General features: G+C 57.1%; 1 protein-coding gene across 1 annotated transcript; it reads right to left on the bottom strand.

Moving 5' to 3' along the window:
- Positions 1-4,406: 4,406 nt before the first annotated feature.
- On the bottom strand, positions 4,407-17,218 carry DUSP14 (dual specificity phosphatase 14). Its single transcript, XM_074160710.1, has 3 exons — positions 17,093-17,218; positions 7,255-7,353; positions 4,407-5,778 (listed from the first exon to the last, which is right to left on the bottom strand). Exon 3 carries the CDS (start codon positions 5,655-5,657, stop codon positions 5,061-5,063), a length of 597 nt encoding a protein of 198 aa, XP_074016811.1. The 5' UTR covers positions 5,658-5,778; positions 7,255-7,353; positions 17,093-17,218; the 3' UTR covers positions 4,407-5,060.
- Between the last annotated feature and the right edge of the window lie 8,068 nt (positions 17,219-25,286).

Below are 25,286 nucleotides of genomic sequence, written 5' to 3'. Positions count from 1 at the left end.
GGCAGGTTTTCAGTGGTGTGACAGTGACTGCCTGCCTTCTGCTGCCCAGTAATTATCCAAAATGGGCAGTCCCTCCTTGCGTGCTCTCCATTTCCTTTATGAGGTGTGAAACAGGGACGGCACTCAGCGCCCTCGCTTGTAACCACATACATGTTTTCCAGCGTAATTAGGGGCTGGTGGATACATCACCGGGGTGAGCATTCCCATTGATGTCTGGGGGCTGCTCAGCGCTGGCTTTTGTGTAGGGAATTACAGAACCACTTAAGGGTTCTCTGACTTCAAGCGAACGCTCCGTCTTGCTGCCAGCGAGGGGACTTCTCAAGTGGTTTGGAGTATCTGGCTGACGCAGAGGCTGTTGCTTATGAAACGCTATATTAGGAAAAGGGAGTTTATTGTTAGCCTGGGTTTCCACTGCAGCTCCTCAACACTTAGATAGATAGATAGGATTTTTTTTTTTTTTCCCTTTCCAATTAAAAGAGAATGCCACAAATAAAAAGAGGCCACGGCGTGAAACTTAAAGCAACCGGTATTTCAAATACAGCACCGGCTTTATTGTCATAAAAGCATTTTTCAGTGATGTTTTTCTTGTACTGGATGAGCAGGTAAGTTCCCTCTCTAAGACATGTCCAGTGTGTCTTTTGGCCCATAGAAACAAGGAATCAGCATTTACAATTCTAATTGCAGCAGAGCTCGCTGAAGTGTGACACTCCCTGTGTGTCGGGCGATATTGCCGCCTCTGGGACGAGCAAGGAGCGTTCTCCTGAACCGAGCACCTTCCCGTCACGGGAACGCACCGAATCTTTTGCGTGGAGACACCCTCGATAAAGGCCTTGCGCAATGAGGACCATCTCACTCGCATAACCCGGCCGTTCCGACGACTCGCTGTCGGATTTGGCATCTCCTCGGAGATGACACTGTCAGCCAGAGCCCAGGGTCCAGGCGGGCTGTATCCAAGGTGACGCTATTTTCTAACAGCCCCCCCTTTCCTGCTTCCTTCCCACCCCGGCTGATGGAGGCGCTGCCTTTCACTGGTGTTGTGCTGAATTTCACAAACGTAACTCCTTTTCCTGCATGTATCTGCTAGAAAAAAAAAGTGAGAAACGTTGGGGTTTTGTTATTTAATGTCCGCGTTCTCTGGAGCTGCCTCGGGGTTACCTGTGGAAAGTGATTTTTTTCCTATATATTTGTGTATATTTGGAATTTTAAGAGATTATTTGCTTGGTTATTTAATGTATATATTGCTTTACCCAGCTGTATTCCTGATGCTTCTGTGCTGTCTTGGTGTGTCGTGGTCTTTCCTCGGTGGCTCCAGCCTGTCCCCTGCCCGTCCAGCCCCGGGTTTGGGTTCAATGTGCCCCGAATTGGCAGTGGGCGCTTGGAGGTTACCTGGGGGGTAGGAATTGTTCCGTTCTGCACTTGACCGTTCTGCTGATTTTTTTTTTTCCTCTCCGGCAGCAGCTTCTCTTCACCTGGGCTTGTTTTGAGCAGTTTTTTCCTTGAAATTTGTGCAGTTTATGAAGTGATGGTGAAGTTCAACCTAAGGTTGAGAAACTCCTGAAAACCAAGGAATGCTCTGATTTCTAGTTAGCTCTGTGTCAGATTAATTAAACTTGAAACAAAAAACCTGCCTTTTCAATAAAAGCTGCTATTGTACAAACTACTTCCTCTGATTGTTTTTTTCTCTCTCTCTGGACCTGTGTTTTATTCCAGTTCTCAAAATATAAATGTCATCATTTTATGAAGAAAAGTGGTCAGAAAACTTCTCTTTTCATTGTGATTCTTTATTCTTTCCTCTGGGTGAGTGTTATTTGTCTTCTAGAAGCGGTTTTGCGATGAGTGGTTGGAGCTGTGTCGGTTTGTGCCATGCTGGAGTCACTGCTGGTATTTGAAATCCAATGGGAATAAGTGTTATTAATTGACTTTAGTACATTGTTTACTCCCTTAATTCTTGCAATAATTTATAAATCCTTTGTTGAGATTTAACCCTTGTTTTCAATAAAGAGCTCATTTCCTATCTGACCCACCCGTGAAAGCTTGTGGAAAGCCAGAAAAAACCTGTGGCTCTATTTCTTCTTTGGTTTCCAGAGATTGGAGGATGCACCAAAAACTGGACTTTGAGGGGCAGGAAAACAGACACTCGTGGAAAGTGTCTTCTAATACACACAAGAGGAGCTTTTGCAAAGAAATACCTACAAGTATTAATACCGTCGCACTTCTCTATAATGTAATCTCTAATGGGTATTTCAGGTGAATTCTTTATTTCGTAATGGGCTTTATTAGGCAATTATGGTTTTTTTATTGGTCTGACTTCCCCTTTTGTTTAAGAGTCAGTCTCGATGCTTTCTTGGCTGAAAATTAACATCTTCCCCTCCCCTGAGTACCAGGGCACTGTGTGTAGAAAGTCTATATAATAATTCAAAGTGGAGAATTTTTACCTTCCAGTTTTTATATAGAAACTGCCGTTAAATTATATATAGCCTGTTTTTCTAGGTAAAGTTTAATTTTGCAAGCAGATTTCAGGTATTTTTTCTCCTTTGAAATGTCACGCTTTCAGAATGTCTCCAGACTAATGATTACTCTTGATTTTTAATCTCTGGTTCCTTTTCTTACTTACTGTTTCCCCGGCTGCAGTTTAACTCCTGATAAAAATAAGAGAGATGAGCAGAACCCATTTTTTTTTTTAACTGGACAGTCACGTCTCCTGGGTCTGTTTGTTCGTCCCCGAAACCGGGACACAACCAGGAAACCTGAACTGGGCACAGTGGTTTTATTTCCGTGGGCCAAACCTGGAGGCCACCCAGATCCTGGTGTTGATATTGTTGGGGAAAAAAATGATGCTGAAGTATTTGGGGTGTTTTATGTGCAGTTTTGCCTAAGCACATCCTGGGTAAGGGCTAAGAGAAGGGTTTGCAGGAGAACGGGCTCTGTGTGTGTGTGTGCAGGAAACATCTTTTGGGCTGTGGATGCTGAGGGCTTTGCAGAAACTCTTCTCACCGGGGGTCTCCCTGCGCAGCTCTGGCATTAACGCAGTTTGAACCCATGGCTGCCCTCCCGACTTCCATGTCTGCAGGGGTTCGGGGCGCTCTCCTCCCTGTGTCGTGTCCCCCAGTCAGTGGCCCTGGGCCCAGTTTAAAGCCTGTGACCTCCAGCAGCCCTCGCTGGCCTTGCTGGACCTCGCACCAGAGCCTGGAAACTAGTGAGCCCCCTTTCCTTCCCCTGGTGAGAAGCTTCCAGCGAGTGGCGTTTGCCCAGTCCCGTAAAACCCCCGTCTCCGCGGTAAATCTCAAACCGACGTCTGGGTCGGAGCTGATCAAAGCCTCTGATCAAATCCGCTCTGATCTAGGCTTTTACCCCAACCGGGTCTGGTTTTACCTCGCTGAGGTTGAGGCCGTTTGTGCGGTTTTGTATCAGCAATAAATAAGAGTATTTCAGCCCTCGTGGCTGTTAGTGTGGGGGAAGCAGAGCCCAGCCCCTGCTGCAGCCCCCAGGCAGCGTGGTTTCCTTGGAGAAAACCCTTCACCCTGTCTAGTGTTCCCTAAACCCACGGCTCTTCAGCCACGCCTTCAGAAGAGAAAAATTCTGAAACAGCCAAATTAATTGCCTGGCTTTTGTGATGAGGACCAGGAACTGCCGGACACCTGGATGGAACGACCGCAAACCCATCAGCCGAGCGCCGGGAACAGAGCACGGGATTTTCTCAAGCCTGAGGCCCAGATGTGTTTGAAGCCACTGCTGGGTTTTACCCTGTCTTCTCGCTGTTACTTGAGCTACGTTAGTGCGGTTCTGAATAGGAAACCAACACCCGTTCTTCTTTAATCTTTATTGATTTGTGGTTTTTTTTTTTACAAGTATAGAATCTCATTTAAATCAGATAGCTATCTCGGCATCCAGCAACCTGCGTCTTCCTCCTTCAGAGATGCAACAGAGGACACAGACGTCTCAGAGGGACATGCCTTGCTCTCCCGGTGGCCCAGTCACGCTCAAAGGAAACCAGTCCCTTCCCCTCCGCCGGGAGGGAGCGACGTCCAGGAGGCAGCGGCTTCGCCTGGGGAAGGCTTCTCCCACGTCTCGGCTTGGAATCGTTCTCGTCACACACAGAGAACAAGGCGAAGCCTTCTCAGGAAAGCCATCCTTGTCCGGGAGGTTGAACAGATCGCCGTTCTGCGCAGAATTAATTCCAGAATAAAACATAACCTTGAGGACGTAATGGAGTGATTTAGACACGGGCCGATCTCTCGCTGCTGTCTCGAGCTGCCTTTGGACAAGATCTCTCTTTACTTTCCACCCACAAAAAAACACCAGCGTTTTTTAGTAGTGCAAGTGTATTCCAGGACTATTGCCCTGGCATGGAATGAATGGAAAAGAATCTTGTATTTATTTGATTTGAATAATTCAAATTTTATTTTGCTTGTGGCCGACAAGGACTGACTTCACTCTTTTTTTTTTTTCTTTTTTTTTTTTTTTTTTTGACTTTTAATACAGATTAAGAGCTGACTAAAGATCTCAAACACTATATACTGAGAGTCACTACGGATGTTAAATAAAACACCAGCACTAGCACCACAACCCTGCACCCCTGCCTTCCTGGCTCTTGGAAAAAAACCCGCTGCCGTGGCGTAGGACCTCGCTCGCTCCGTGCTAGTGCCGCTCCCAAGCCACTACAGGATTTTGCAAGGAAGCAAACAAGCTATTAACGAAATATCCAGGCTACCGCATCACAAAGCGCACTTTGTTCATTAACTCTGCCAAATGCCTTTTAGGCCTTTCCTCACAGGATACTAATAAACTGACTAAAAAAGGGAGGGAGGCTTTTATGAAAGGAATAAACTTATAAGGAGACCTCATTCTGCTAAATCGGAGAAATGCGGATGGGGGAATCCCTGTAGAGAGAAATGCTTTGAAGGGAATCGTTGGCCTTGCAGGTTAGTGAGGTGGGAATTAGTCGAGGTTCTGCTGTATGGTAAAGAACCAAAGTTGGCTGTAGGAGAAGGGAATGTCTCCGGTCTGGTCCGACTCAGCACAGCGCGTCCCTTCTGTTGTGCTTCCCGTCTGCAGTCACATTAAATTCCCCAGTAAGGCATCAGGGGTCTCCTCTCTCTCTCATAAACGTCTGGGATGACGCCATATGGTGTCTGTATCATTTTAACCGACGTCTTCCCAAAGAGCTTCCTCTCGTAGTCTATCAGTTGCCTCCAGAAGCCCACGTTGGGGCGTATAACGGGGCGTCTGGATTTGACCCAGTTGTATGCCTCAAAGAGGGACACCTTGTGGTACTTCATCAGGTAGGCGATGCAGAGGGTGGCCGACCTGCTGACGCCGGCGGCGCAATGGACTAAGGTGGCCCCGTGCTTCCGCGCCACGCTGTTGATCTTGTCGGCGACGCTGTCGAAGTACAGGGAGATGGGGGCGTTGGGCATGTCAGCCAAAGGCACTTTCACGTATTCAAACTGGGGCCAGTTAAAATTGGGGATCTCGATGGTGGCGTTGATGATGCAGGTGATTCCCCGGGAGAGGAGCAGGTGCCGGTTGGAGGCGACGCTGCCCCGGCTCAGGTACAGCGAGGGGGTGATTTGGGCGATGCCCCCGAGGGCACTTTCGGAAAGCATTCGTGGAGCCATCAAAGTTCTCGGTAAGGAGTTGTGGCTTCTGGAGGTCATGGAGGATCTTGGCACTCACGCTTCCATTATGGGAAGGGATCCAACGGGATCTTCAGCCAAGGGAAGGATTGTCTGGGCCGGTGGTGGCAATAGGACAGCAAGAGCTTCCTCCGCTTAGTCACTGCAAAAGACAAGCAATGCCACATGAGTGGGGCAGCCGCCCGGTGAGACCACGTCTACGCAAGAGAACAGGAAAACCCAACTCATCCTGCCGTGGCCTGGACAACCTCCTGCTGGCAAACCTCCGCGGGGGAAGGTGGTTCTGGGTTTGCACAGCGCTTATTACGCTGGGGCCCCCAGGTATCACCTGGACAGATATTAAGACACAAAAAAATCGTCCAGCCTAATTAGCTCCAATTACTCGTCGAGGGTTTAGGCAGTCTACCTGTGGGGCTGGACAGAATTGCACCCGGATTAGCACGTGGAAGATTAGCTATGTCTTTTCCGTGCTCAAAAGCAGCGACTTCAGAACTGGCCGGAATCCAAAGGGATGGTGAGAACCAGCTCACGGGGGCCGGCGATTGGGGTTACCCTGCCCTTTCCCCAGTGCCACCCTCCTCCTTTTTTTAGGTGTATGAAAGGCCCCGCCAAAGTACATCGAGGGAGGAAAGCTGCTCATTAGAAAAGGCAGTGAGTCATGTCCATCCAGATCGGTAATCGGCTCTCACCGAGGCTGGGGAAGTGTGGAAAGAGTGACCTGGTTATGTCAGAAGCTGAGAGCAAAACCGAAGCAGAGGCTGGGGCAGGGGAGGCTCTTTTCCTGCTGCTTTAGTGACTGACTAATGCTCTGGAGAAAGACGCGCCCCACAAGGGCTTGGGTTCTCCTGCGTGAGCCACGCGTCCCTCTGCTGTGGCCCCCAAGAAGAACCCCCCCACTTTTACTTCCCTTACTCCTTTAGGACTTCTCCAAAGCCAGGGGAGAAGCTGCAGACAAGGGGACGAGCCCCAGAGCATTAATAACTTGCACGTGCCTTTTAGCTGAGCCTTCTCCAGCCAGAGATGGGCCGTGGGGGAGGCTCCTGCCAGCGCGGGCTGGGGAGTCCCAGTGCGTCTGAGCCCACCAAAGTGTCACCGGGCTTTGCACGGAGGGGATCTGGGGGATGCTGAGCACCTCGGGTGAGGGTGTCTGTCCCTCCAGCAGTTAAATCTCTGAGCCAGAGTCCTCAAAGGGCTGAGAGACCCCAAAGGTGACTTCCCCAGCCCCATCTGTCTGCATCCTGCGCTCTGGGAAACACCGGCAGGTCTCAGCAGCGGCTGGTAATGCTGCCAGCGGATTTTTGGCATAGCTTTGCGGTACGGTAACTTAATGAGCATAACACCGGCTCCTCTGTGGCTTGTTCCCTGCTGGCAGCTACTTGAGCAGCTCCTGCAACCGTGGGCCCAAAGTGCCGGCGCTGCAAGAGTTCATGCCCCAACAAGAAGATTTTTGCCGCAGCTGCGAGCGCTCGGCTTCCCCCTGCGGACACCCCCACCGCAGCCACCCAGCTGGAGCCGCCATGAAAAGCAGGGATTTTCAAAGGAATAAAGTCCTTTGAGCAGGGGAAATCCCTGCTCTCAAAGAGCTGCTCCTGACAACGCGAAGGACTGGGGCACTTACACTTGGTAACAAACTGTCCTGCTCCGAATCACCGACCGGCACCCGGACCCTGTGAGCTGCTGACGCTGGGATGGCTCATAGAGCGTGTCCGACAGTGTGCTGGGGAGAGAAGAGAGCACAGGGTTTACTGGGATCTGTACTGGACCCAAAACACAACACCAGGCAGTCCCTTCCGCTGAGGTACGTTTAAGCCACCTGATTTAGGTGGTTGCCCAAGACCTGGGAGGGAGGACCACGGCCTCCCCGCCTGCCTCCTGGGGAGAGACAGAGGCCTCAGGAAGGCACTCGCTGCCGACAGCGTAATGTCACCAACTGCTGCCAACAGAGCATTCAGCATCACGGTAGGCCCAGAGGAATCTGAGGCTGGCACAAAAGTCATGACTCAAAAAAAAGAAAAAATAGTTTTAAGTAATTAAGTTGCTTTAAAGTCTCCTTTGGCATCCACCAGGACGCTCCCCTAGTCCCAGACAGCTGGTGCAGGTCTGCGTTTCTTCTGATGGTGCCCAAACCACCCTCCTGGAAGCCCCTCTGCGAGGGCTGTGCTACCTGCTCCTGCTCCTTCGGCACCGCTGGAATCACAGGGGCGAAGGGGAAGGGGCAGAGCTGGTGCCCTGAGCCACAACTTCCCACTCTGGGACAGCAGAGGACAGGGGCAGCATCCCCTTCTGTTATTTCTCCAGATAGTCCAGAAATAACACAAGTCCCCAGAGTGCAGGTGAAGCAGCCGTCAGCTGTGACATGCTGCTGGAGCATGGGAGAGCAGAGGAACGCCCGTCCCCAAAATGGCTCTGAGCAAGGCACCTTGTCCCGCTCGCCTGCCGGGGGTCTGCTGGTGCCCTGGCAGCTGCGGGAGTGTGACAGCAGCGTCCCCACCTCATTCCCACAGACTGGGGCACCCGAATCTGCTCCAGTGCAGCCCCAAAACACGCCTGCACCCCCTGCCCCACGTCCAGGCTGCCGCGCCTGGGCTCCGGCTGCTCCTCGGGGCGGGATGGGAAGGGTTTTGCTGCTTTCCATAAAGTGGTTCCTGTTTGCAGGCAGCAACTTATCCGGACATTTGCATGTGACAGGCTGGGCTCGCTCTGCAAACTCCGCCGCCGACGGGCTGGCAGCAAACCACCCGCGCACCGCACGCAGCCCGCGCCGGAGAAGCCATCGCACGGTGGCCCAGACCGATGGGCAGTGGGACCAGCAGCTTCTCACCCCCAGCTCCATGTTCTGGCTACACTGGGCCACTTCCACGGGGCTCCACATGGCCAAGGCCAGGCAGCACGGCCTCTGCTCGAAGCAGAACAGCTCTCACCCGGAAAGAGTTAATGTTCTGGAGAGGAGTTCATTATACAAGTGAGAGATAAGGCTGCTGTGCTCGTCAGACCACATCCCTGGTAGCCAAGGATGCTGCCAGCTGGCCCCAGCAGGAGCAGATGCCAGGGAACGGCACTGAGAGGGGCAGGTGCCAGCATCCCTTCCTGTGTCTCTCGGCTCTCGCAGGAGCTGGCTGGGATGCCACCGGCTGCGACACACTGTCTCAGGCATGTGACAAAGCCTCGGTCCCTCCTGCCCACACACACACACACCAGGCTGAGCAGCTGCTGGCTCGCAGGGAGCCTGAGAACGAAAGGGGCCTCGGGTGGCAGACGCTGGGTGCGGTGCCTTCATCTGATGATGAGGAGCCACCACCAGGCTTGCAGGTGGGAGTCGTTCTCTGTCCCGATGGCTGCACCTTCTCCTAACCCTCCTGCCCGGCCCCAGCTCCAGACAAAGGCTCGCCCAAAGCCTGCTCTTTGGCTCCCGTGAAACTCCAGTTGCCTTTCCCAACACAGCCGGGTTATCCTGCCGTGTCCCCGCTGTCACCCAACGCTGTTGCTCTTCACACAGGATTTCCCATCCTTGTGCTGGGGCAGAGAGAGAGGCAAAGAGTGAAAAGCCTCCTCCCAGCCACTGCTGCGTGCAAAAAAAGGGGAAAATAGCAGAAGATCAAACAAGGCAGGGACACAGCCCTGTGCCACCTGCGAAGGACAGTGGCAGAAGAGGCCAGCGCAGTGGCCAGCAGGCTGCTGGCACGGGCAGAGGTGCTGGCTGTGGGTCCAGCTCTGCCCCATTCAGCAGAAACAGCCAATTTGCATCATCTCATGTGAAAAAACCCCGTATCTCCTCCTGTTTCTTCATGGTTTGAGTGTGTGAGTGGTTGCACAGTCTGGGTTGGTCACGTAAGCCTGGAGAAGTGTCCCCGGGGTGTCCCAGCTGGCTCATGACGGCTGTCACCTTGCACCCAGGCAATGGGAGGCGACGGGGGCTCTTAGACCGAGGGGCCAGACCCACGGCTCCCTCCAAAGGAGATGGATGTGGCTGTGGGTTCCTGCAAAGGGCTGACACTGCCAGAGGGTGCAGACTGTCCTCCAGGCAAAGACTGGCTGGTGGTGGGCCAAGAGCAACCAGGTGTTCCTGCTACCACATCCTCGTTTGCTGAGCTGACTCCAATTAATGGATTAATTACTCCTGTAACAGCCCTGACCCACAGCAAGCCCCTCTCCACTCTGCCTTGGTCTTCTCCATGCACAGAGACCAGCTGAGGCCACATGCTCACGCTGCTGGGGAGAGCTGGGGGTCCTGGGGTGGCAGGGGGTCCCAGGGGTCCCTGGCCCTGGTGACACAGGGGCGGGACCATTCAGCCTCCTCCCTCCCTGGCAGATTGGTGGGTTCTGCCATTTCTCTCATCTACATAATCAGGGGTGGGGGAAGCAAGTGGGTAATTACAGCCTGGAGATGACTCTGGTCTTCAAAGCCTCCAGCTCCTTTCCATGCAGCTCCCGGCCAGCACCCTCCTCAGGTGCGGGTTTATGGGGACGGGGGCACTTTTCCAGCACCCACCATGGCCAAGACCTCGTCCCCCAGACCCACCGCTCCCAGTCGTGCTCCTCAGGTGAGTCTGGCCGGCTCGTATCGGGTGCTGCGTGTGTTTCTGCTGTTCCTCGAGGCTAAACCATGTGGTTCATCTGTGGTTGGGTCCACCGGGAGAAGGAGCAGGCACTTTGCCCGCGGTAGCTGTTCCTGGGGATGTGTACCTTGGCAGGGCTGACCAGTTTGACACCAGTATCCCACCTGGGCTGGATTTCTTGGCATCGGAGTGGCTCCTCTCCAGGCAAGGGGGTTTCAAAAGCAATATGATGAATAGTGCTCCAGTCCCTTGGAAAGATTGCTGCTGGTGATGCTTGTGGCTCTGTTCTTCCAAGTCTTCCAATAGCCAGAGTTTGTTTCTCTTGCTTTTGTTCCCGGGAACGTAGTCCTGCTAACAAAGGCTGAAATTCCCATGGGAAAGCATTCCTAGACCTCCTGAGAAAGGCTTGAAAACACCTCTGAAAGCTCAAAAGGCAGAGGCAAACAGGCAGCTGTTAAATACACTGTGATCTCTAGGGCAGGAGGGAGAGCTTTGCTTGTCGGTCTCTAGACAACGAGCTGGGAAGTCTGAGCTTCTGGTTTCTTATTCTGGTGCTGCTGGTGATTTTTCTCTGGTTTTGGGGGAGTTTTTTTGGATTTTCTTCTGTTTTTTAAGTGCTCCTCTGGCTTGAGAACAGAGGCTGTGACTTGCTCCTGAGGGACTTGAGTAAGCCTTGCAGATGGTGTTGGACGGTACGTCAGTACTGTGGCGATGTAGCGGGTACCTGGCAGAGGTGAGAGCTTCTCCCAGGCCCTTCTGCCCCCTGACCCTGTGAAATTCCAGCAAATTTAGTGTGTGGGAAGGACCAGGTGAGTCGTGGGCCCTGCTCTGCTGATAGAGCAAAGACACCGAAGCCCCTGGTTTTATCCCCAGAGCATCATCTGGGATTCGAAGCAGGTTTGTGGGCTGGGTGTGTGAAATGTCAGTACTGAAGCAAGCCTTCTCCCCCTTCCCAGGAGAGGGAAAGTTATTCATTTTGGAGATGACAAACGCTCTCTAATGCTGCAGTAAAGAGAAGAGTCAATATTGCAGGCGCTGAATGAACGAGCCTGCTCAGGGCTCTTCCTAGCCAGGCTGAACAGCAAATTGCTTCAGAAATGGTCTTGGAGAACAGCCTTTAAAATAAATTTCAGCAGAGAGCACAAACTGCAGCCGTTCTCAGGGTTGGGTCGTGCTCGTGCCGAGTCCACGGGAGTTTGAGGTGGGCTGGAGGCCATCGGCCGGCCTGGCTCTCCCGGGTGTCACAGCAGTGACTGCAGTTCACTGGTTTTTCTGCTGGGGTCTTTGCTTTCCTGCTTTTGGCCATCACGGATGTGCTCCTGCAGCTGTTACAGACTCCTCTCGGGTACGTGGTTCAGAGCCATCAGCACATCCTCGTGACAGAAGGGATGAGCAGTTTGGTGTTGAGGTGGAAAGGAAGGAAGGGGAAGCAGGAGGGGACGGTGGGGTGATTTGGGGCTGTGACAGAGGATGCTGCGACTGAACCCCGATTGATTCCTTGCAGCCCGCGTTACCCTCTCGGGCGAGCGCAGGGTGGAAGCTGTCAGATGTTAAATCAAGATAATAATCTGTCTCCCCAAAGCTCTGAGCAGGCCCGGCTGCTCGTACAGCACCCGGCACAACCGGGTCTCCCCCTGCGCTTGCAAGAACACACTGGTAACTTCCCAAAGGTTTTGTGGTGCGTTTTGGGCACGACACCCCCCAACACACGGAACTCGCAGGGTACGGGTGAAAAAAGTCCTAGGCTTATCCTCCCTTAACAACCCCGGAGCAAACACGCTTAGTCCATGAGCACGGAGTCTTGTTTCCCCTGGTGTGGCACTGCCTCCTCCACACACCTGCCATTCGGGCTGCTCCCATGACCCGAGCCAGCTCTCTAGGCTGCAGGGCTGACGAACCCTAATTAGCCTGTCCCAGCCTGCTGTGATGCTGCCTGTGGAGGGGTGACAGCAAACACTCCTGCGTCACAGCCCGTGGGCACCCATGGCGTGCCTGGTGCTCTGGGCAAGGCCAGGACTTCGCAAACCTCACCCAGCTGCCTCCCGCAGCCCGGGAGCAGCGTCCTCGCCCTCACAGCCGGTCTTTGTCGTGCCACCGAGCCTTGGTCTGTCCCCAGGATGCTGAGGTTAATGCACAGAGCAGACTTACGAGGGGTTAATGAGCGATTGCAAAATGCATGTCATGTGGGTAGCATCCACTGTAAGCGTTTACAGACCATCAGGGCATGCCTTAGAGCTGGCTGTAAATCAGCCCAACGTGCCCAGCTGATGAGCTCCTGAATGTCTAGCGGTGCTCTGCCAGTCCCTCCTCGCTCTGCCAGCCAAAGATTGCCGTTCTCCCAGCACCACAGGAGCAGAAAAAAAAATGGGCGGCGAGGTTTTTGGAAGGATCCATCCGAGGATGCCGCTTGGCCCATCGGCCAGGACCCCTGGCTGCCTGCGTGTCTCTCCCAGGCAGGGGGAGGCAGCTTCAGGCTCTACGCAGGCTGCCACTATCTCCTCGGCGAGGCGGCAGAGCCTGCCCACGGGCACGTTACACGCTCCCTTGCCACGCAGCCGCCCCCTTCTCGCCGCTGTGTGGAGTGGGAACAGTCAGGGCTGCTGCTTCTCCGCTTGACAGCTGGATCTTGCCAGCTGCGAGGAGCAAAACCTCTCGGCCGGGAGGGACGGAGCGAGACGGGGAACGGGCACAACCCAGAGCACGCTGATATTTATAAACCATGATACAGGCACCCCGCTGCGGGGACAAGCCTCCCTCGGCAGCCAGCAAGAGGATTTTTATGCGAGAAAAACAAACCATCTTTCTTTTTAAAGCAGTGTCGGTTATTTCGGAGCCACTGGCTGGCTCTAACACACCGTGATCTGCCTGGCAGTCGCTTGGGGAGAGCAGCGGGGGCACAGGGCTCACCCCACTACATGCCAATAGCGTGGCCATCCATGCCTTAAAAACCCTGGTCGGGTGCGTGAAACGCTCTTTAAACACCCAGAATTAAGCTTTAAGGAGGCATAAATGGGATCCCACAGTTGTGTGTGGCAGCAGTTCTGTAGTCGGCTGAAAACCGAGGGCTGGTTTTGAGCCCCGAGCGGAGATATCATCTGTTCTGAAGCACCAAGGCTTATTTCGGTGCCAGCTGATGGCATCTGGGTTGCAGGTGGAGTTGAGAAAAATCTCCCCTGGTCCCTGTGTCCGAGCGGAGAGGAGCTGGGGCAGGAGCAGACCCACGCCTGGCTCTGGCCCTGGGGGTGCTGCAAGATGGAGCTTTGTTTTTCCTGGGGACGTGCCCTGCGCGGTCACAGCTGACAGGAGGGACACAATCTCTTCCTTATTAGCCGAGCAAAACACAGGGACCTGGCGTGTTAGCTCGTGTGTGACCCTGCTGGGACCAGGTCGGTGCCACCAGGGGTTGTGGCTCTTGCCAATGTGGTGGGGCTGTGCCCCCTCCCTGCCAGCCCACCTCAAAAACCCATAAAATTACAGGCAGCTGCAAATTCCCTGCAACGTGCCCTGGAAACGGTCCGGTGCTTCCACGCTGGCGCTCACCCGGACCTTTTCCAGGGGTGCTGCCAACTGCTGCACGCTCTGAATGCAGCCCCACTTCTCCGGGGGTGGGGGGGTGTCCTCAAAGCCTGGCACCCCCCTGGTAAAGATGACCGTGACGTACCCCCACCAGAGGAACCCCCTGGGGGCACCCAGGCTTCCCGAGGCCAGGCAGCGGTTCGGCACGGGGGCAGTAAAAGCAGGATGGGAATGGGCTGGTCGGCGGAGCTCGGCCGCCGCAGCTGTAAGGAATGAGGTCACCTTCTGAGTACATCGATGGGGTTGCTTAGGGTAACAGGAAGGGAGGCCAATTTTAATCAATTAGTTGGAAATCAAGTTTACACGCAGCAGCAAATGCTTCCCTTGTAAACAGCGCAGGGCCAGCGCCCCTCGCCTCCCTGTAGCTCTGCCCGAGGCTCGGTGAGATTGTTATTTTCCTCAGCAGAAGGGACACTGGCAAATTCAAATTTCCTTTGCGAACTGGGATTCCTGCCCCCGTGAGCCGCTGCTCAGCCTCCCCCCAAGGGGAAGGGACCCGCAGCCACCCTCTGTGCTGTGGGGTGGGATGCTGATGGAGGGGAAAATTAATTCTCATCAGTCCGGGCACCCCAACCTGCCCGGCTGTGGGGCACAGGGCTGGAGTGAGCACAGCAGCACCTGTGGAGCCTTCCTGCTGGGGAACTAAAACCTGCCTGATTAGTATTATTTCTAATTTTATTTTTTTTAAAGTGGGGGGGAGTAGCTGTGTGAGACCAGCCCACGCGCTGTAGGGCTGGCACTAGGGAGTGCTCTGTGGGCACCACCGCCGGGGCAGCCACCCCCAGCCCTGAGAGTTGTCCAAGGAAGGGTGGGAAGCGCGTTTGCCTTCCAGTTGAAGGCTTTATTTCCAAGCAGCCAGGAAGCTGGGGCTGCTCTTCAGGGATTTCTTGGCTATTTCCAAACGCCAGAGCCCTATCTGCTAGATAAAATTTCTGTTTGCGTTATGGTTGTTCAGTGTGTCTTTTTGGAGGCGATAAATCAGCATGTGGGTGGCGAGGGTCATGTACCTGGAGGGTAAGAGGCTGGGAGAAGGTCCCATACCTGGTTTGAGGCATATCCCCCACCTTCTAGGGAAAGCCACCCTGGAAGGAAGGTCCTGCAGCAGTGGTAGGAAGCCTGAAAGGCTTCTCCGCTGCGCTGGTGAACACCCTTGAGTAGATGGCTCTGCTGGGGCAAGGTGTGGGGAGCAGGAGCAAAGCTGTTCCCGATATCCGCTGCCGTGCCCGGATGCCTTTTCCGCTCTCCTCATTCCTGAATTCTGCCTGGGCACCCAGACGTGCCACGTGGCTGGTTCCCTGGGAAAAAGCTGGTACCGACTCTCCAAACAGATCCGAGACCTCCTTGTGTAGGCTTCTGCATTTCTTTCCTCCCTCCCATAATGTCTGGTTTAGAGAGAAGATTTTTCCTCCACCCCCTGTCCGTTTCTAGCACTAGAGCAGCGTGAGCTCTCTGCCTTTCCAGCTCTGAGATTCCAGCTGGGATCAGGCATTGAATTAAGCCATGCAAATTTCAATATTGCCCTGACCAACAAGGAAGCGGTGCCGGAGCCCGGAGCAGACCCCACAGAGAAGCGAGGGCTTGGATGAAATCCCTGGGGTTTCACCTTTCCTTCTGGAGGAAGGGTGGGATGTGCGTGCCCCTGTCCAGGACCCAGGCGAGCCCTGGGGGGTGGGGGGGGGTAGGAAGGACAGGCAGAGCTGCACATTCACACCTCCTAGGCATTTAATCGATTAAAACCTGCTGCATTAGTGCTCCCCTCCCGATGTTCACCAGGGTTGCGTGAGCCCAGCCGTGGCAGCAGATCTCTGCCGGTGGGAACTGGCACACACCCTCCGAACTGGGGACTCCTGTTCTTATATTGCTTAGGAACCCGAGCGCCACAGAGCCTGTCCCCGCCACCGGGAAGGTGGCACACACCAAGGCGGATGAAGAGGCCCAGGGGGAGGAATCCGCTCCCTGCCAGAGCGGGGACAGCCGATCGGGTGTATCATAAGGGAAAACACTGTTTTGTCAGCGCTAATCCCTCCACCGTCCCTGTGGCAGTGCCATTAGGGATAAACTGAACTTGCAACATGATATTAGGACATCTGTCAATACCCCCAGCTTCAGAATAAAAGACTCATTTGCTGCCCAGTCGAACAGGTTATAATCCTTCCCGACCTCCCTACAGCCAAATGCCACTCATTGATGACTGGTGTTGCTCAAAGCAGCTACTCGGGCGCTGAGTCAAGGGCCACGCACGCAACCGGTTTGGTTTTGGGGCTTGCTGGCCACAGGCACGCGCTGGGGTTTGCTGGCACCGGGGTGCCCTGCGAGCTGGGGGTGGCCGTCACCCCGAGGGGCAGGAGCCAGGGGAGCTGGGGGTGGCCGTCACCCCGAGGGGGGTGGCAACTGGCAGTGCCAAGGGGTGGCCATCACCTTGAGGGGCAGGAACCAGGGGTGCGGGGGGTAAGGTGGCCATCACCCCAAGGGGTGGCAACCAGGGATGCCAGAAGGGTGGCCATCACCCTGAGGGGCAGGAGCCAGGGGTGTCGGGGGGGGGGGGGAGGGTGGCTACCACTCTGGGGGGTGGCCATCACCCCAAGGGGCAGGAGCCGGGGGCTGGCTGTCACCCCGAGGGATGGCAGCCCGGGGTGCGCGCTGGGCTCCGGCAGCACCGTGTGGGCTGAGGCTGGTGTCCAGGTGGGGGAAACACCCGACCTCTGCGCTGGGCTACTGGGGTGCGGGTCTCAAACAACTCCCCCCCCACCCCCGCACCCCTGCCCCTCTCCAAAAAGGCTCACTCGGGGGATCCCCCCCCCCCCGCCAGGTTTGGGGTGGGTTTTTTTTTGCCTTGTCCTGTTCTTTCGGGCACCTTCTGGCACAGCCGCCTCGGTGGTCCCCAGCGCCCCAGCACCGTCCGGGGCTGTCCCGACCCCGGCAATGCCCGCAGCCGGACCCGGGGGGGGGGGGGGGGCTGAGCCCGTCTCCCCCACCCCGCTCCGGGGAGGGGGGGGGGGGGGGGGCAGATCTCCCCGCAGCGCTGTACGGCCAGCCCTGAGGCCGCGATGAGGGGCTGGGGCACCGGCGGCGGTGAGTTGGGGGGGGAAGCCGGTGGTGTCCCCCCCCCAACCCCAGCAGAGCGCGGGGGGAGGACACGCTCCCCACAGCGAGCTGTAAATAACGCAGAGCCAGCCCTCACGGCGGCGGCCCGGCCGGAGCAGCCCCGGCTGCCGCTCCGCTCCTCGCCCGCCGCCTCCCTCCCTCCCTTCCTGAGGCCCGGCCGGGCGCCTCTCCCGGGACCGGGCCCTGCTGCCCGCCCCCCCAGCCCCGGCCCGCTCTTACCATGGCTCCTCGGCGGCTCCGCGCTGGGTGGCGGGCGGGAGGGCGGCGGGGCAGGACTTTTATCGGGCGGCCGCCGGGTTCCGTCTCTGGGGTTGCCACCTGACCGCGGCGCTGCCGGGGCCGCCCTCCGCCCGCCGAGCGGCGGTTACCAGGCTACGGCGGGGCCCGGCCCGCCCGGCGCTGCCCGCGGGCGGAGGCAGTTGGCGGCCGGCCCAGCCTTAAAGGCGCCGCCGCCCGAGGCGGGGGGGACGGGGACGGGGCTCCGTGTCCCGCGGGGTGCGACAGGGCTGACCTCGGCCCCGGGGGGGGGGGGGGGGGATATGACAGTGTGCGGGGAGCCCTGGGGGGGGACATGATGGGGGTCCCTGGGGGGATGTGACAGTGTGCGGGGACACGTGAGGGTCCCTGGGGGAACGTGATGGGGTCCCTGTGGAGGACATCACAGTGTGTGGGGACACGTAGGTGTCACTGGGGAGACATTAGTGGGGTTCCTGTGGGGCTAGGGACAAGTTAGGGTCCCTTGGGGGGACATAGCAGGGTCCCTATGGGGATATGACAGTGTGTGGGGACATGATGGGGGTCCCTGTGAGGGATATGACAGTGTGCGGAGACATATTGGGAGCCCTGGGGGAACATGATGGGGTCCTTGTGGAGGACATCACAGTGTGTGGGGACACGTAGGTGTCACTGGGGAGACATTAGTGGGGTTCCTGTGGGGCTAGGGACAAGTTAGGGTCCCTGGGGGGACATAGCGGGGTCCCTATGGGGATATGACAGTGTGTGGGGACATGATGGGGGTCCCTGGGGGGATATGACTGTGGGGACATGACGGGGGTCCCTGTGAGGGATATGACAGTGTGCGGAGACATGTTGGGAGCCCTGGGGGAACATGGTGGGGTCCTTGTGGAGGACATCACAGTGTGCGGGGACATGTGGGTGTCCCTGGGGAGACATTGGTGGGGTCCCTGTGGGGCTAGGGACAAGTAAGGGTCCCTTGGGGGGACATAGCAGGGTCCCTATGGGGATATGACAGTGTGTGGGGACACGTGGGGGTCCCTGTGAAGACATGGTGGGGTCCTTGTGGGGATGTGACAGTGTGCGGGGATGTGTGGGAAGCCTGGGGGGACATGATGGGGTCCCTGTGGGGGATATCACAGTGTGTGGGGACAAGTGGGTGTCCCTGGGGAGACGTGGTGGGGTCCCTATGGGGATGTGACGGTGTGTGGGGATCCCTGGGGGGACATGATGGGGTCCCTGTGGGGCTGGGGACAAGGGGGGTCCCAGGGGAGACATGACGGGAACCCTGTGGGGATGTGGATGTGTCAGAGTCAATGAAGCTGGAGCCCCTGTGGGGACATGACAGCGTGTGGGGATGTCGCCAGGTCCATGAAGGGGCATGGTGGGGTTCCTCTTAGGGATGGGACATGTTATGTCCCCATGGGGACCCTGCCAGAATGTGTGGGGATGTGGTGGGGTCGCTGTGGGGACAAGGCAAGTGCTGTGTGGGGATGGGGACAGTCCTAGGAGAGGAAGCTGAGCCTTTGTGAACTTGGGACATCCCCGTGCTGGTGACCAGGGGAGAGGAAGGATGGTAGCCCTGGTGGCCCCTTGCTCCCATGGCTCCTCATGGTGCCATGCTGGGGGGAAGGCTGGTGGCAGCAGGGTGGGCTGGGGTCCCCATGGAGGGGCGGCGCGGGCAGGAGGATCTGCATGGCAAAGGGGAGAGTTTGGCTTTGGTTGGGAAGTGTGGAGCTGATGTGGAAGGGTCTGCTCCCACCCTCCTGGCCACCGTGGCAGGGACAGGACAAGGCTGGGGACAGAATAAGGCTGTCTGGCACAGGGGAGAGGAGAAGGAGGAAGAGAAGGGCAGCCTCCACTTTAACCCCCCTGGGCTGCTGGAGCGTGTCCATCCCAGCCCGCTTTTGTTTGCTTTCTGGTTTCGTTGTCGCGTGTTCGGACCAAAATAGCAAAAAAATCCCTAATAGGAAGGTTCCCCTGCCCCGAGCCCTCTGGCTGGTATCGCACTTGGGCAGGTTTGGTGACTCAGCAGCCCAGATGGAGCCGTCCCTCACAGCCCTCAGCACCAGAGCTGTTTATTGCTCCAGAGGCTGTTTTCTCCCAAAGCCTCGCTGCTTCATAACAGCCAGTGCTCTTCCTTAAAACCCTGCCTCTCCAGCGCAGGCTCTCGTCACACTCAGCGCGGAGGTGGGCGAGGAACAAAAATAGACAAATTAAGAAAACCTCAAAAGGCCAAAAACTGAAAATGTAAGGATTTTTCGGCTCTGCAAGCTCAAGGTTTGCTTTAGCCTCCGTGTTGCATCAGCTCTGCTCTTCTGCTGCTGCCTTCCATGGAGCTGCACCGTGGCAGGGGCAGAGACGAACCCCCCGGGTCATCTCAAGTCTACTGAGAAGCCGAGAGACGGAGGGGCTGAACCTCTGGGGGTGTCTCCTAGGGATCTGGGGTCAAGGGACCATGCCCTGGGCTCGGAGCCCTGGCGGTGCAAGCCTGGGGTGGTGGCCACAGGCAGCGTAGGGAAGGATGAGGGTGGTTTTTGGGGTGGCACCCTCAGCCACCTGTGGGGTTTCTCCCCACAAGCACCCAAACCCCTCATTTCCCCCCCCCCCCCAATTTGACTGTCATTAGATGAGGAATAGGCTCTCGCGCTGCCCTGGCCGCTCATCACGGGCGGTTCTGAACTACTCGCACAACTGCGCGGGGATGTTGTTAATGCTGGTGTAACTTGGGCTTTTAACCTTCAACCCTGCCGGGAGCTTTGTGTGTTTTCTAGCGTGGGTTAGAGGATGCAAAGAGGGAAACTTGGGAGGCCTTTGACCCAAGGACGCAGCGAATGCAGCGGGTACCGCAGCTAAAAGGAAATGTCAGCTCCTCCCCGCGCTCAGCCCTGGCAAAGGGTTCTCCTGCGGGCGCTGGGAGTGGGGAAGGGGCAGCCGGGGGTGCTCGGTGGGCAATGCTGAAAGGCTGGTGTCCTCCACCCCTCCAGCAAAGAGCCGTTTTGGCCAGCACGGGTGCGCAGAGGGGCGAGTGGGACCCAGAGGGTTTGCTCTTGAGCGCAGGGGAGGCGTCGGGCAGCGAGTGCTCTCTTGGATGCTGGGTCACCCTCTGACCTGGCAGAGGGGGACAGTGGTGCCCCCGTGGGGACCCCCTGCCCCAGGAAGGCAGCCCACGCTCCCATCTCTCCTGTCAGGCAGACATCATGTTGTGGGCAGGTTTCCCCCCTTCCCATAGGAACCCGTGTGTCTCTTGGAAGAGATACAAAGACCCTGTTGGGGAAGAGGTGCTTGAAGTGGGACCAGACCCTCTCAGTTCCGCCCCACGGTGCCTTTGGGGGCAATGGAGGGGCTCAAACCCACCTCACAGCAGCCCAGCCTGGCAGATACGCGCTGGCCATGCCCGGTGTGCTGGGGCGAGCTCGGAAAGGTGCCGTCCTGGGCACATTCCCGAAGGGTGCGTCTTGCCCGCAGTCCATTAGCTGGTCATTAGGGTTATTAGCTTAATCACTGGGGTGTTTTCCTGCTACGCTCTGTGATCGGCATGCGATGGGCAGCTGCAGGGTCACGGCCGGGCTGAGTGGGGAGGAGATGACGGCTTTCCTCACGGGTGTGCAGGGATCCGCCGCCATCCATCCATCCATCCATCCTCTCCAGTTTCCATGGCTACGCCAGAGTTTACTCTTCCCCGCCTTCGGCCGCCTGCACGGGCGTGATGCAAAGGAAAAAAAAAGGGTCCCCGCGTGATGCAAAAAGCCCAGGGACGTGGGACCTCCTGGTTTTTGGTAGCGACTACCGCGTCCCGAGGGGTTCAACCCCCGAGCAACAGGCACTGATCGGTCCCGCCATCACTGAACGGCACCTTCACAGCGTTCGGGGGAGCCGTGGGGTGGTTTGGGGGCAGCAGGGACCCGGGGGAGGTGGCGAGTGATCTCCCGGGGATAAACCCAGCTGCGGAGCCATCGGCCACCTCTCGTCAGATGCGAGGTGACAGCGCGGAGCAGAGATCCCCGAGCAGGCGCCCAGGCTGCGGCTCGTTAATGGCGTGGGGCGGGGGGAACAAAACCCCAGCTTTAGGTCACCGTGTGCGATTTAAGTGGCCAAATGTGGGTCACTGGTGGCCTCCCCCAGGAGGCAGAGGGATGTCACAACACGGCAGGAGTTTTGTTCGCTTCCCAGTGGCGCAGGGAGCAGAGAGGGTGGCACATCCCAGCCCACGGGCTGAGTCCCCCCCGTGCAGGGGCAGATTTCGGTGTCGGGGCGCAGCGAGGGTGCGTGACTCCTTCCAAACCCACGGGGTGCTCTGATTCACGGGGCCGGTGGGTGAAGCGGGAAGCATTGCTGTAGCCCAGGTGTGTTGCGCCTGGCTGTGGGGACCCACGTGTGCCAGGGACTTAGTCACAACCGGGGCCACCCTCCTGTCTTGCCCAGGCAACCTGGGCATCCCTGCTGGCTCCCAGCTGGGCTCCCTGGGCTGTGTGGAGGATGGCACCATCCCCCAAGGCCAGTCTTGCCTCTGCTGTAGTTGACTCTTGGCTCTATAGGGTCATGGGAAGCAGCTCTACGTATGTTTGTTGCACTGAGGGGTCCCCTCGTTGCATCGACCAGCCCCTTGTTAGACAGCGGGGGCGCAGAGATGGAGCATTGGGCAGGGACCCCACGGTGCGGGCTGCGTTTTGGCAGCTCCCTTGGCGCGCCGTGGGGTGCAGAGGGGTGCTGGGGTGCCGTTTGGTCTCGGGGAGGTGGGGTGAGCATCATCCGGGTGCTCTCCCGCTGAGTCACGGGGCTGCGCGGCCACACGAGGCCGAGCCACGGCGTGTGTGCCTCCGGCTGGGCTGGCAGGTGATGCTCCGTGTCCTTCCCTGACCCCGTGGCCAGGCGGGGAAGTGAGGGCTGATGGACTGACGTGGCCCGGCAGCTCAGCTTCCTTCCTCCTTCCTTCCTGGGCAGCCGAGCTGGGGTCTCTGCCCCATCCCTGGAGGTGTCCAAGGCCAGGTTGAACGGAGCTTTGAGCAACCTGGTCTGGTGGGAGGTGTCCCTGCCCAGGGCAGGGGGGTGGAACAGGATGGTCTTTAAGGTCCCTTCCAACCCAAACCATTCTATGACTCTATGACCTCAAACATCTCCTGTAAGGCCAGCCTGCGGTGCGCTCCTGCAGAGCCTGCCCCACCAGCACTGCACGGGGGTGCTCCAACCTTGTGTCCCCATCACGTTTCATGGGAAGGGTTAGGGGGGTCTGGCACCTGCAGGTGCTGGTTCATGAAACATTGACTTTCCAGACAGGCTTTGCAAAAGAAATGACATACTAGTGATTTTTTTCACTGTGAGGGTGGTGAGAGCCTGGCCCAGGTTGCCCAGAGAAGCTGTGACTGCCCCATCCCTGGAGGGGTTCAAGGCCAGGTTGGAGGGGGCTTGGAGCAACCTGGTCTGGTGGGAGGTGTCCCTGCCCAGGGCAGGGGGTGGCACTGGATGGGCTTTAAGGTCCCTTCCAACCCAAACCATTCCATGATTGTACAGAAAGCTCAAGGGATGCCAGGTTGCTTTCTCTGGTGCAAAAGTGGAGCTGGTGTTGCCTAACAGTTCCCGTGCCATAGAGGCCCCAAAAACTGGGCACCCCGCGTGCTCTGGGCTTGTGCTTGACCCCCTCTCTGGGTTTCTCATGCTCTTTCCTACTCCACTGTCACCCATTGGGTTCCCACACGGTCCTGACCCGGCGCTGGGATGGGTGGTCTGGCCTGTGGTTCCCATCGGAAGCAGGTTTAGCTCCGTGGGGAGCAGCCAGGCGGGACGGGGGGGGCTGCAGACATTTGTGTTTGCTCCTTGGGACCCTCCATCAGCTCCAGGCGCAGGCTGGAAACGCGTGTGCTTTCCTTGTGCCGCGGAGCGCACTCTCTCCGCACTCCCTCATAAATCCGTGCTGGCAGTTCCCGGAAGGCGGCTCAACCAGTTTGTTGGCAGAGCGGAGGAGATCGCTATGGGGCATCGCCGAGTGGTTGGGATTTTTCCCTTTTCCGTGTCGCGCCGGCCAGGAGGGCAGCTCTGGTGTTTCCTGAACCGCAGCCGAAAAGCTGCTGTTCCAGCGCCGGGGTGTTTGTCTCCCAACGGAGCCGGTTTAGGTTTCACCGGCCCCACCTGACGGGAATTCGAGCAGGCACTAAAACTAGGGCTGCTTGTGCCTTCCTTATCGGCGTTATCAGCTGGGGAGCGGGGGAGCCCGGTGATGTGTCGGGGGCGGCGCGAGCCCCCGGGATCTGCTGCCGGCAGCCCCCACCTCCCTCCCCGGGGCTGAGTCACCCAGGGGCCGAGTGCGTCTGCTGCCGGCGTGACGGCAGCTGCGAGACCCAAAAAATACCCTACCCCTCCCTGCTGATGCTTTTTAATGACAGGCGAATAACACAGCCCCGAAGAAGATTCATACCGTGCGTTCCTCGTGCCGGGGCGATTAGTGGTGACTAAGACGGGGCTGGGACGGAGCAGCGACATCCTCCCCTGCGCTGCCCGGGTCCCGCCGTAATTAATTCTGCAGGTACCTGTATCGGCACATTAACCCGAACCGGCCGCCTTCCTGCCTGTCCCCAGCCTCGTTCCATATTTAATCTTTCATGTTCACCTGAGTCTCTAATTAAGCCAACTGCAATCCTTAGGTGAGAGCCCGCGGTGTACTAACGAGGGCTGGCGTTCCCGGAGCGCCGGCCGTGCGAGACCTGCACAGCAGCCCGCCAAAACCAACCCCTGGGCTGACTTTTTTCCCCTTTGTTTTCTCTTTCTATTTTTATTTTTTTCTCTAATTTTTATTATTTTTTTTTTTCCCCCTGAACTATCAGTGTTCCCAAGGCAGGGTCTGGAGCAAGGGCCCGATAGCAGAAAAGTTCTCCAAAATGGTGTGTGGGGACTGTCTATTTTTATTTTATTTTTTTTTCTATGGCAAATTCGTAGCCAGTTAGTTCGAGGTATCTGAAAAAAGCGCTTTCATTGGGTTTCCTTTCGCTGGCAGCAGTTGTCTGGGTGAGGACAGAGCAGCAGAGAAACCCCACGTGCTGCTTCCCAAGCAGCAGCCGGAGGATCTGGCGTGTGGTGGGGCCGCTGTCCTGCCCCCGGCCTCCCGCCTGGCCGCCTTCCTACCGCAGCATCCCGGTTAAAAATAAAACCCCACGCCGAGGCGGTGAATGGGGTTCTGATTTCCCCGGGTGGCTGCGCGGGTCTGGGCGATGGGGGGAGAGATGCGCGTTGTAAATAGAACAGCATATCCATGGCAACCCCAACTTTTCATTATTGTTAATTACTTGCACAGTGCCAGGGCTGCGCATGGCGCTTCCCGGCGTGGATAAAGATAGATTTTCCTCCCCCCCCACCCCCTTTTCAAAGCCTCTCCAAATGACAGCCAGCTCTTGGGAGGCTGGAGCCGGGTCTGGCAGGCGGCGACGGAGACATTTTGTGAGGAGTCGGAGAGGAGCCGGGATTTAAAGGAGGAGGGACCAGCGTGGCAGAGAGGCAGCCAGGAGCTCGGGGACGGCTTTTCTCCCCAAAAGCACCTTCCCTGTGTGTCAGAAAATGGATCAGAGGGGCCACGGCAGCGCCCACCCAGCTGGGAGGGGGACAGAAGTGATGGGGAGAGGGACCACGCTGTGCCCGAGCGCTGGCTTTTCTTTTCTCTCTCTTTAATGGTGCTGGGGAGCATGGAGGGGAGGAAGTGCCGGTGGCGATTGTCACCGAAGGGACAGGGATCTGTTGGCGTTGGCTTGAGCCCTTGTGCCCTGGAGGAGCCTCCCGCAGAAAGGACGCCCTGTTTTAAAACCAGCCCAGCTGAGCTCGGTGTCTGTTCACTGGGTTTGATTTTGTTTGAAAGCTCTTGGGTGAAGAGGTCCCTGTCCCGGTCCCCCCGCTCCCCACCAGCCCGTCTGGCCCCCGCTGGTGCTACAATCGGTTCAGATTTGTACCCAAAATCCTGCCATTGGTGCGTCTGCGGTGACGGGTGGCTGGCTCAGACGGCGGCGTCCTCAGCGGGGTGTGCGTGGCCACGGATGGTCACGGTGTTGGCATTCCCAGTCTATACAGTCTCAATTTCTACGGACTTTAATCTTCAACTTGTAATTTATTACTGGTGCTTGTCTTTACCTAGAAAATATTCCTATTTAATTTAGCGGTCAGATCCATCCAGCCACTGTTGTGCCTTTATCTCATCTCT

Source organism: Numenius arquata, chromosome 18, assembly GCF_964106895.1.
Source record: "Numenius arquata chromosome 18, bNumArq3.hap1.1, whole genome shotgun sequence".
NCBI classification, from domain to species: domain Eukaryota; kingdom Metazoa; phylum Chordata; class Aves; order Charadriiformes; family Scolopacidae; genus Numenius; species Numenius arquata.
The sequence above is the reverse complement of the archived record's forward strand: the minus strand, read 5'-3'. Positions and strand labels throughout refer to the sequence as shown.